General features: G+C 31.8%; 1 protein-coding gene across 1 annotated transcript in view; it reads left to right on the top strand.

The window, feature by feature from the left end:
- Positions 1–13,041, top strand: part of LOC124363777 (death-inducer obliterator 1-like) — a 73,965-nt gene that overhangs the window by 43,675 nt on the left and 17,249 nt on the right. The window contains 5 exon segments of the mRNA XM_046819039.1: positions 2,210–2,322; positions 6,156–6,281; positions 8,446–8,516; positions 9,918–10,120; positions 11,939–12,165. Of these exon segments, the coding sequence (XP_046674995.1) occupies positions 2,210–2,322; positions 6,156–6,281; positions 8,446–8,516; positions 9,918–10,120; positions 11,939–12,165 (740 nt within the window).

The following is a 13,041-nucleotide window of genomic DNA, read 5'->3' as shown; positions in this document are numbered from 1 at the left end:
ATGGTCTTCTGTATTACTCACTGTTGCTGTCCTGTCATTTAAAATTTAAAATAAGATTGTCGAATAGTTCCCCAGAGTTCTTAAGCGAGTTTGCGTTTTAATAGAACAATTCAAAATTGCTGTGAATTTTGTACCATTATCATGCCCATTCAGTGTGTTCCCCCTGGTCATTAATGCTTCTCTAATAATATTGCCATGAATGCCATTAACTTATTTTTACTTGAATGAAGATTTTCTAGTTTTTACGCTACAGGTGAAATTACTCAAGATCTGTTGGTTGTATGGAAATAGGTTTTTGTGGATGGTTGAGTCAATGTAGAAATCCTTTTCTGCGTATGTAAAAAGCACAGTCAAATATTGAAATGCACAGGTTTTGTGTCAAATTTGCTTAGAAATAAGCATGTGTTGTTGAAGACATACAAACCCTGGAACTGTGGAGAAGGCAGCTGAGGTGTGTTTAGATTTTTATTGCTGTACTGAGACAAAAGTAGCTGAGCTGCCTGAAGACTAATTATTTAATTGCATTGTTAGTTTACACAATGTCACCATATTTACCAATTGACAGGATATTGTATTTGATCTAATCGGTACCAATTGATTCAGGAGATAATAATATATATTCTTATAATTTGTGTCTGTAGATGCGATGTAATGACACTAGTAATTAGTTTTTTTAACTTATTTTGAAATCCACGCATCAATAAAGATGGCAGAACCCACAAAAGACATCATTATGTTAAATATGTATTAATTAAATACTGTATATAATTCTTCATAACATTACTGTCTTATATAATGTTTGATCTAAAAAAATTCTAAAAATGTTTTTTAGTGACTAAAGTATTTGATTTTTTATTTATCGCCTGATATCAATAAGTATAATATTTATTTCATGATACGAGATCTAAAAAATCCTAAAATGGCTTTTGTAGTCTAATTTGATGTTACAAGTTTATATTTTTTTATCAAAACCATTTTTTTAAGTATTTAAATTTTTGTTTTATTTTCTTTAGCCAAAGTGTTGTAGATAGGGAATCAGTATTCAAAAATACTATAAAAATAAAGTAAAATAATAAATTTTAGCTTGATTCAGTTATGTTTTACAAAATTTCAGTTTTGTGGCAAAATTGGTTTATAAAAAAATGTTTGTTTTATTTGTTTGCATTCAAATAATGTTCTTCCCTAATAGTGTACTTTTGAGTGCACAAAACAATATTTTATTCAAATTTAATAACCACTGTCACAAATAAAATATAACATATAGTTGTGAGCGTACAAATTACTTCACTCTTGGGAATTTATAAAAGAAAAATTGTCATATATACAATTTTACTGCTATTAATATTATATATATATTACATATGGTGTTATTATAATAAAATTCTACACAATTTTACTATTTTGAATTTTATCACAAACCTTTCCATTCTTTACAAGAAAAGATAAATTTAGAAGAAAAATACCTCAGTGGTAGTTACTACTCATAATAGAGAATTTCTTTCCTAAACAAATGATATATCTAACAATACTGTTCCTTTAATATTAGTATTTTTTAGATTTTTAACCTGAAAGCCTGCAAACTGTCTGACATGGGCACAACAATTTAGGAAGTTTGCATGGCCACAGCACTAGTTACATTTCATAGAACAAAAGTAGATGATTTTAGATGTTGATTGAATTTATCCGATTACGGATATTGTTACTTTTAAAAGCTATATTAATAATAGATTAAAATTTTTCAAGCTAAAATTGAATTAGTACTTTGATAGAAATTATAAGTGGTTTTCATTATGTTTCATCATTCCTCTTTGGAGATGCAACGATGATGATAGTTAAGAAATGTTATAGCTCAATGTGATGTTTGTAACTGATTGTATTCCACCATTCTACCATTTATCTTTCTGCTTCGACAAGGAGAAGAGTGGGCAGATGGAATAACTGAGTCAGTAGACTAAGCAGCATATGTAGAATATGCAAAGAATAGTTGATTATATTCAAGCCATATATGTGACCAGCAGGTTAGCCCTGGACGGGACAAGTTAGTATAGAATATGTAGAGAGTGGTTGATTATGTCCAAGTATTTAATACAGCATGTTTGTTATTTATCCATGTATCCATGGTTTTTCTTGTACTTATCGAGTATTATCTGTATTATGTGTAACTAACGTATCAATATAGATGGTTTTCTCATATAACAACCGTTTTCAGGACACGCCAGTCAAGAAGCCAGAGGCCGCGAAGAAAGTGGTGACAAGCAGTGTGGAGAAGAGAAAATCTACTGATTCCAAGAAGTCCACAGAGTCGAGGAAGTCTGCGGGAAGGTACAGTCTTGCATGTTTTACTATCACCAAGTTAATAACTAACTGTATAAACTGATATATTTAAAACGTATGTACAAATATTTTTTGTTTTTAAGAATTCAATATAGATAGCTTTAAAAAGTTCAAAATTCATTTAAATCAAAATCTAAAAGTCCTCTATATACAGTTCAGGTTTTCTTTTCTGGCTAATATTTTTGAAACAGTTTTACGAGGTATGTCCAAAAAGTAACAGGAATTTTTATTATTTGACAAAAATTGTTGTTTAATTTTCTTAATTAATGTTGTTACTTTGAAAATAGTTGCCATTAGATATTATGCACTTGTGCCAGCGCTTCTTCCAATCCTCGAAACAATTCTCAAACTCGAACTTTGGGATAGGCTTTAGCTGTTTCAGCATAGTCTTTTAATGTAATCTATGTTTGTAAAATGACAGTCCTTTAAGGCTTTCTTTAGTTTTGGAAATAAAAACGTCCCACGGAGCCACGTCTGGAGAATATGGGGGCTGGGGCATCGTTGGAGTACTGTTTTTGGCCAAAAATTCACAAACAAGCAATGAAGTGTAAGCAGGTACATTGTCATGGTGCAAAAGCCATGAATTGTTTTGCCACAAATCCTGACTTATTTTGGATTGATTCATGCAAACCGTGTTGAACTTGCAGGTAGTACTCCTTATTGACCGTTTGACCTTGTGGCAAGAATTCATGATACACTTTGCCATTAAAATTAAAGAACACAGTGAGTATAACCTTCATGTTCGACTGCACTTGTCGAGTCACAGAATACCTCTGCTGGGATGATTGAGCCTTAATTTCGATGTCATATCTGTAAATCGATGTTTTGTCATCTGTTTTAGCAATTCTGCATCGTCGTCATTGACTTCATTTAGTGACTCCTGAGCAACTTACATTCGCCACTGTTTTTGTACAAAATTCCTTTTTATTAACTGTACAAATTATTAGTAATTTGGTTAAAAACACTACATCTATCTATATATATAAAAATGAATGTTTGTATGTTTGTCCTTTATGGAATCGTGAACTATTGGACCGATCATGATGAAAATTTGTACGTATATGTATTTTTCCACGGAGAAGGTTTATAAGCTATGCCCATCCCTTTCCCGATTCAGGATTCCGCCCCACTGGTTACAGAAATTACCCATAAGAAATGCATTGCAGCAAACATATGTTAACGTCTTTTCAAATTTTTAATCAGCTGTTCTTTGTAAACATATATTACACTTATAGTTTTTAAAGCATAGAGTAAGCTTAAGAGAAACGACAAATTTTGTTTAAAACTGTTTCTGCAATCACTGTTAAACATAGACTTTACTATCCAGATAATACAATTCAAATTTGACGTAAAAATTCACCTTTAACTGCAATATTTATTTAATATAAACCATGCTCATGCTTGATCAGAAGAGCAATGCAGATATCATAATTACTATCTTACGTTGGCTACAAATATAAAGAATGTTATAAAATCAACCTTAGTTGTTTTTTTTGACAGAAGTATGGTTCTCAAAACTCCGTGTGTACATATTCTCTCGATCGAGACAACAAAGCAAGCTCAATCGTGGCATCGGAGATATAACTAATTTAATCTAAAATTTATTATAGTAAAAAAAAAAAATTACTAAGTAATATAAGGACTTCGGTTCTTAAGATTTGCGTGCGAAGCCGTGGGTAACAGCTAGATAGAGGCAGGAATATGGTACATACCTTCATAATACGCCCAAGAGGCTCACGATGGAACGACTATCAATTATCTCAGCAATGTTTAGAATGTGATAGAAAAAAGAATAAGTGAATATAGTGTACTGTTTTCAACGGGAAATTGCGTGCGAAGCCGCGGGCAACTTTTGCAAAAAATTATTGAAATGCGCAGCAAAGCGCGCCGGGCCCGCTAGTACATAATAAAAATACAATTTAAAAAATAGGTTTCTACTTCTAATATTATTTTTTTAATATAAAAAAAAGTTTTTTTGGTATGACTCCACAATCAGAATCTGTTTCATTAAAAAGTAGGCAAGTCTTCACTTGCTAATAGATTACAGGAGGTTTGACTATAAAAAACGGATAATTTTAGTTTTTAATAAATAGGTCAACTTTGTAAGAATTAATAATAAGATTTTTCTTTTAGTGGGAACTTCTCTGTTAAGTCAATGTTTTCTATGAGACATAAGATATAATTGTATTCTATAATTTGCCAGTTGTGTGTGAATGTCAGATATTACCGTGTATTCCACTACATCTTTTTGTAATCTGAGTACAATTTTTAGTTTTAAAACAATCAACCATTTAAAAATTTTAATGTGTATTACCCAAAGTACAAAATTCTTTCAATTCATTACACCTGACTGCTTTTCTCAATTTGGACCCTTAAGCAGTAATGATTTTAATATGTAATTAAAAATCTCATGCAATAGTTTTATAAATTATTTTAAACTTTATTTTTCTTATTTATTTTCTACTTACTAAACTATGTAACAATTGAATTTTTGTCTTGTATTTTTTACTTTTGTTGTTATGCCAGTAACTTTATTGTAGTCACTAGTCAATTTGGTCTGTAGTTGACGCTTTTTTTGCTGTTTTGCAAAGTTTACTTAGCTAGAATAGTCATGGAAGCTGTAATATAGTTGTGCTGTGTATAATTTGAAGGACTAGAAATATATGCTAAAAATAAAAAAAGAATGAAGAATGAAGAAAAAATACAAATACTGTCGGGTAATAATTTTCAGTTTGCGCTGTAACAAAAGAACATTCATTTTATTCTAAACACTTCTGAAGTTTTATAATTTAGAAAATAACAAAATGTGTTTTTATTGTGTAGAAAAATAATGCTGTCATCTAATTTTTGTAGTTCAAAACATACCAAAAACATTACTAACATAATTAAAATCTTGAAAAAATATTTTGGCTTTGCTCTAGAAGCTATCTATCTTGACACCAACTGCATGAGCCTAAGGACTAGAATTACTAAACTAATTGTTGTTTATTTTTGCCTAGCAGTAAATTGGCATTTTAGGTGAAAATTGTAACTAATAATGTGAAGTATATCTGCAGAAGAATGATCTTACTCTTGAATTGTTCAGTTAATGTAAACATGACTTTTCAGTATGAAGTTTTAAATTACACCTCAGGGTTAAAACTCCAGTTGGGGCACAATATTTTTGCATGCTAAGAAATAAACAACTGAGCCTCACTAGACAGTAATGTTGCTAGTTGGAGGCTTCGTCCATCAACCAAAAAAGTGACATCTGTTATAGAAAGTGGTCGATTTGAGGCGTTCCTCTCTAAAAATATGAGCACATTTGATTGATGCTGAAAACTTTCCCCTGCAACTCAAAGACTCTGTTTATAGACGTTATACACTCAATATTTTCTGAGCAAAGGCTCCTAAACCCTCCTTCATGTTGATATGCCGTACCTAAGACCACTGGGTACAGTTTCATGACCAACTCTAGTTCCAGAAATTAAGTACTCCGTATAACTATTAAAAGGCTCCATATAACTACTATTATCATTTCCTTTTTTTACTACAAATTAATTTTTTTTAATTTGCCAATTAATGCTATTAATTAATTATTAATTCTACGAAAGTTAGGAACAATTTTTTTGAGGAATTTGCTTTGAAATTGTGGCTATTACTTAGTTACTCATAACATTATAAATAGTTCATATTTCTAGATAGCGTTGTACATTTTAGCTAGAATTGTTCGCTTTGTTTTTAAATTAGAATGTAGACTTGTAGTGAGCTTGTAGACAGAAGGCTTGGAGGTTAATTGTTGATGTCTAGAGGTCGTGCTTGTAGACAGTGCTTGTTTACAGATCAGTGGGTGATGACTCGGAAGATATGTTGGGCAGTGACGAGGTCAGTGATGAGGAAGGTAGCTACAACTCTGAAGACGACCCTAATCGTTTGTGGTGTATTTGCAAGAGACCACATAACAATAGGTACATGCCTCTTTATCAGTTATAAAGTGTTGTGCGCCCCTTGTATCCCATGTTCTCTTCCTCATCAAAACCTGCCAACCTTGACCTTGGATCGTAGTGTACTCACCATCCTAATCCTAAACCAGACCCTGGGATTGTTTATTTGTTAGCTGTGTACTCATTTTCCTAATTTAACGTCATCCTAATCCTCAACCTGATCTTAGGATTGTTTCCTGTGTACTCATTTGTCTGATTGAACATCATCTTAATCCTCAACCTGACCTTGGGGTTGTTTCCTGTGTACTCATTTGGCTGATTAAACATCATCCTAATCCTCAAACCTGAACACCTTGGGATTGTTTCCTGTGTACTCATTTGGCTGATTAAACATCATCCTAATCCTCAACCTGATCCTTGGGATTGTTTCCTGTGTACTCATTTGGCTGATTAAACATCATCCTAATCCTCAACCTGAACACCTTGGGATTTTATTTGTTGCCTGGTGTACTCCTTTGTTTGATTGAACATCATCCTAATCCACAACCTCTTATAGTGAAGACATGTTTTTGATTTTTTTTTACATACTTTTTATATGTATCTATCTAATCTTAATCTAACTCTCTATGGATCTCGAAGCAATTCCTGGAATTACCTCACAGCAATATTTTAGCACAATGTATTTCAAACTCACTCTGAATAAAATACTCTTATATTATTTTGACTAACATGAGAATGAAATTGTTTAAATATTCTAGGAATTGTTTGAAAATAACCCTTCGCACGCCGCTAATAAATTCCATAATTAAGTCCAAAGGTAATTTTTATCATAAATATGCCATAGGAGGTAAACCCTAAAATATAAAACAGGGCATTTTAGTTAAAATTAGCATGTTTATTGATAGAAATAAAAAATAACTCCCCCTGCTGCAGAATGTAGGTCGTCCGTAGGTGTCTCTCAAGAGACACAATGTACAATTTCGGATATAATCGTGTTTGGTCTATCATTTGAATATATCCGTCTACAGCGTGGGAAGGGTTAAATACAGTTTATACCTCATACGTAAAGCACTCTATTAATACACTGCAGCAAACAATACAAAACATATAAAATTCTTGCAATAAGACAAACAGTACACAAATAGGCGTTGACCTTGACAGATAACTAAACAGCGATACTGTGAGGAGGAAGAGTAGAGATGTGAGATAATGGCCTTGACAATTTTGGAACAAGGTACATATCACCTGCATTTTTGAATTAATGAAAAAATCAGACAGGTGTGGGGGGGGGAGGGGGGCGGGCTTCTTGTACACAACACGTGTCTCACTCTACTCAGTCAAGTACGATGTAATGTTGTCTCATTTACTTTATGAACACCAGCAGAGAAATTATATATGATAGAAGTAACAGTAAAAGTTCTGATTGTATAAAACAAAGTTTTAATTATCCACCCTATTTTAACAGTAAATTTAATACTGAAGTCAAGTGACTAAAAGAAAAGTTCAAACTATCCAAAATTTTAAATTTAAAAAGTTAGTTATCCATGTTTGACTATGTTAATAAATCAGGTGCAGGTATTAACAATTTGAATCTAAAAATAATCTCATTATTAAGATTTATAAATTTGTAGAAATATTTTACATATTAATAAAGGCAATGTGACTGACGTATCACCACTTTGTATATTGATATAGGAGAATAACAAATGCAATACAGGAAATTACTTATAAGCAGTTTTTCTTATAAATAATTTAATATTGTTTAAAAATAAATAACACATATTTAAAAAAAAATTAATTAACAAATTCCTTCTCTGAGTGCGTTTTAAATTTGTGAAAGATGATCATATTTTTTTTGTTCATATGGCATTATTAATTTATTAAAAAATATAGTTTAGGTTAACTATAGTTTCTTGCATTTTATTGTTTTTTGTCATAAGGAATACTGTTAAATAATATTTTTTATGTAAATAATCACAGTTTGTTTTATATGTACACTACTTGTAAAATATGAATAAGGATACTTCTGACTCAATGCTGTTATGCAATATGAAATCATTTATAAATATTATTATATGTAAAATTAAACCCAAGTAAATATTACACAGGGTATCAATAAATGAAAAGTATTATTTTGAGTCTACTTTAAAATTAGTGGAGTTAAACCATTGTTGTGTGTTGTTTTTAGGTTTATGATCTGCTGTGACTTCTGTGAGGATTGGTTTCATGGAAAGTGTGTTGGAATTACCAAAGCAATGGGTAAGGAAATAATTGTTTAAGGGGCATTTTAGAACAGAAGTGAATTATTTTAAAGACCACATTAGAAACATATTGAAGTTCAAGAGGACATCCTCTAAGTTGATCATAAACATTCAAAATATGTTAATTTTAGACTTTTTAAACATAATATCTATAATTGGCTTATTCAAACCCCATTTTATAGTATAAATTAAATTTTCAATTGTAATTTTGATTACAATTTTAATTTAATAATATTGTGAGTATGTAGTTTTTCATAAACACATTAATTCATTGTTTTATGTAGTATTTTAAAATGTATATTTAAAAACTGTCAAAGTGATTGACCTAAATAAACTATTCTGTAATAATTATTTATAATAATTCTCATTCTGCTTTAATAACTAATTAATTATGTTTTTTTACATTTAAAATCAATGAAGTGTGTGTAAATTAGAAAAATAAGTTGACTTTGTCTATTTAATGTAAAATTGTGAATGACAATAAAATTCTTGATTTTTGAAGTTTTGATGATCCGGAGCAAGAATGATGCATTTTGAATTATAAAACTTAGCAGCTGTAACACCCTTTGGAAATATTTTTAGATTGATTGATTCATTAGAAGGGTGATCTATCTAAACTCATAGTCTGGAAACTACAGTACGTTAAAGTAAACAAATCATACCAATCGGTTATCGCAACAAATATAATTACGTCAACTCCATGCATAGTATCTCCGAAATACACACTTAATAAAACTAACACTTAATTGTTATAACCCGAGTTTAAGAACACACAGAGTTAGGTCACACTACATCTGCTTACAACAACCAACCACTGGCAACTGATTGATGGCCAATAGGAAATGAATCGTTAACAACAGTATTTTACACTGAAAACAGTGTTTTGAATCCTCCGTGCCATATCTGGGTTATGAGGCTTTGTCTCGAATTGTTTTTTTTTTCTTTTTTTTATGGTTCTAATTTTGTACATCTTAATTATTTTTCTCCAATAATCGCGGCACATATGGATTGATGTAACCTGTATAGATTTCCTTTTACAATGTCAACAGCACTTCTGTTGGAGTCTGGCCGGTACTCGTATAGTCTCAGTTATCAAGGCTGAGGATTACTAGTTAAACGAGAAAGAGCAGACAAGAGATATACGTTCTCGTAACCAAGGGGGTTTCTTGATGGCTTTTGTTATATTACCACATAGTTTACCCCCAATTTATCGATATGGACCTCTTTCATACGCTTGATATAAGGGGTACAATCTGAAAAGTCTTTATGAAGTACTCTTACATACTGTATTGCTTTAGAGCAAACCGTAAGGGCTACATTACACGGGTTCCCAAGACCTTTAATTGAAGCAATTCCCGCACTAACATCAATATAAATGGTTCAATGTGTTGGTGTACAGGAGAGCAGATGGAGGAGCAGGAGATAGAGTGGATGTGTCCTAACTGCAAGAAGAAGAAGAAACAGGAGGAGGTAGCCAAGAAGCAAGCAGAAGTCAAGGTCATGTCCCCCAAGAAAGTGTCAGGACCACCACAACCGGAGGTGGTGGATACTCCGGCACCTGTCGTCGAGACCCCTCCTACCAAGAAACCTGAAGCCTCCAAGGTAACGTGAAGATGAATGTTGATGTCCTTTGTGTACTTCCTAAAGTAAAGTAAAGTTGACATTTTACCAGGTGAAGACCTCCTATACCCCTGTTGTCTAATACATTTTGTTTCTGAAATTCTTATAATTGTCTCGTAAAAGAATGTAAGCTAAATAACCTAGATTGATTGCATCCAATGCATTATTTTCAATATACTTCGTAAATGAATACTATTTTAGTATTTTCTCTATTCACCAATTGTATACAGTTTGTAAGAAAACAAACCAATTCATTTGCTATGTCCTTTAGTTTTAAGATAAAGAAGATATTTTTATTAGCAATAATAAAAGTTGTATTATATAATATAGAAGTGCAAAATTATTCATGCCAACTATAAATAATAAAGGTTTCAGATCCAAACTCTGTGATATCCCAGTTGCTTTATTTCCTACTATTACCCGTTTCCTTTTTTGAAAGTAAGAAAACATCTGATATGCCATAACAAACAGTTTAAGGTACCAAACATTTCTGCATAACTTCACCAAACATGACTCCAGCCTAAAACCATCTATGTTGAAAATATATATCTGTGCTATATAACGGGGCTTGTGGAAACAACTGTCCCAAAAAAGCCTAAACAAGAGGAAACTTGGTACAAAAATTAATCTTATAAATATCTTGGCTACTTTCATTTGCCGGCTTGATACGCCATTTCGTTTTAATATGATGGCCATTCAATTTTTTTAAAGAGATTCACAATTTATGTGTGAATAAAGTGGACAAAGAAAAAAAAATAAAGTGTTCTGGAATGCTCAAAACACATCCTAAACTTTTTGTAGGAAACAATTTTTTGTGTGTCTGCTTACGAAATATTGATTACATTTAAATCCCATAACAATTTTTCGAATACTAAGAACTAGTGAAAAGAATGCTGAAACCAGTTCAAACTTTAGTTAAATTAATATTCATTTAGATTGTCAAAAGTCCTTAGTAGTGACAGCACATTATGTGTTGATGAATTTCACAAACATTATGAACCTTAAAAAAACATATTTTAGAGCAGTTTGTAAAAACCTTTACAAGTCAGCCAAAACTTGCCTGCCAGCACAGAGTAAACTGATAGGTAGATCTAGGGTTAACGTAATCAGATCTTACAAGATTAACAATAGTGTATAAAATAAAATAAAATTTTATTTCCAAAGAATATAAAAAAATTAAAGAACAGTATACGAATTTAAAGACAAGATTTGGTAAATGGTTAAGCAGTAGCGATTTCTTTGAAGTATTAATGGTAACTTTGTCTGGTTAATTTAAAATTTATGAAAATGAGCCTACATGGACAAAAGCAGGCTGTGTGTAAGCTTTAGTTAAACTATCAGTAAATACCAATATAAAATTCTTTACAAAATTAACAATAATCAAATTTTGAGAATAACTAACTTTCTAAATATTGTTTGCAATTATATTTACTAGGAAATTTGATTTACTTCAATTTTTAGAACAGAAATAAAATATAAAGAAAGCCCTGAAAGATGGTTTGACAGAAAATTTAAAATTAGATTCATTGTAGGCACAAAAAGGAGGTTTAAACTTGCTCTTTTAATTTCCTCTTTAAACCTGTCTCTGTCAATACACTTCCTGTAAAACAAGAAATGTACAAAAAGTAATCGTAAGTGTACTATGTTATAAATTTATACCTGATTTGTTCAAAATTGTTGCTTTTGTAGTGTCGATGAATTAACCTGAATCCATTTCAAACAACTAAATTTGTCCTAATATGAAAGCCTAGGTGTCCTAACTTTACTCTCTAAGCAGTCTGACACATTTGTGTGGTGCAGGTTATCATTCAACACCAGAAGTTGGTGGTTTTAAGTCAGGATACTCCAAAGAGCTCTAAAGGCCCGGAGATCCGTATCACCAAGGTGTCCACTCGGAAATCCGTGGACACGAGGAAATCCACCGAGGGTCCAGAGACCCCGAAGGCTCAAAAACAGGAGCTTACAACCCCGACCCCTGCCAGCACGTCGGTGGAGACCAACCCCCCTCCTCCTGCTGAAATTACTCAGTAAGTTTTACCGAAGATGTGTTTGTGCATTTACAATTTGAAGACTATATATAAGAGCGTAATAAGCTAGTATGTTCTTTTAGCTAATGTACTTTTAATATTAAATTTAGGTTCCATAAACTCAAAGAAGTTCGGCCTCCAATGGTAAAGTTGAATTTATTGCTATTATTTGTGATAAGTAAAATGATATATGTCATAATTTACAAAAAATAATAAAATTGATAGAATTTTTTATTACGATCTACTATTGAAGATGGAGGGTATGGCATGAAATGTTAAGTATAAACATCGTTTACAAGAACGACAGATGTTTCCTGCCCGATGAAGTCACTGTGAAAACTGACAGATATTTACTGTATGATCTGAGCAGAAGTTTGAAAGTGTGCTAATATTTTGTATGAAGCTGTATAGTGGCTATTCTTTATAGAAAACCGCCCTCGATCACCAAATGTGTATCAAGAAATGTGGTTTCTCAGCAGAATGAACAGCTTAGTCTTTGCATGCTGTAATCTGTGTTCTGCAGAATCAGATTTCAGGACTTGGCTTGTTATATTCCCAGTACACATCTTTCCCCTATTTTATCATTTTCCCTTATCGTATTCTGTTTCCCAAAAGAAATCATTTGTTTATCTGTTACAATTATATTTTTTAGAAACCATTTTCTTCAATCTTTCATTTGACAGAATCTGAAGATTATATTCTGCAGCAAGTACTGTGCTTTGGTCTTTATCTTTTCTCATTCTTTTTGTAATTTGTAGTCCAACTCATAACAAAACTACCTAATTGTTATAAGTAGATTCCTTGAAAACAATTTTCTGTATTCTTTTGTTCGGCTGAATCCGAAGAGTTCTGAACTTAGCTTAGTAGCAAACTTCT

The sequence above is a fragment of the Homalodisca vitripennis genome, chromosome 5, assembly GCF_021130785.1.
Source record: "Homalodisca vitripennis isolate AUS2020 chromosome 5, UT_GWSS_2.1, whole genome shotgun sequence".
NCBI lineage: Eukaryota > Metazoa > Arthropoda > Insecta > Hemiptera > Cicadellidae > Homalodisca > Homalodisca vitripennis.
Note: the sequence above shows the minus strand (reverse complement) of the source record. Positions and strands in the feature narration are given on the sequence as shown.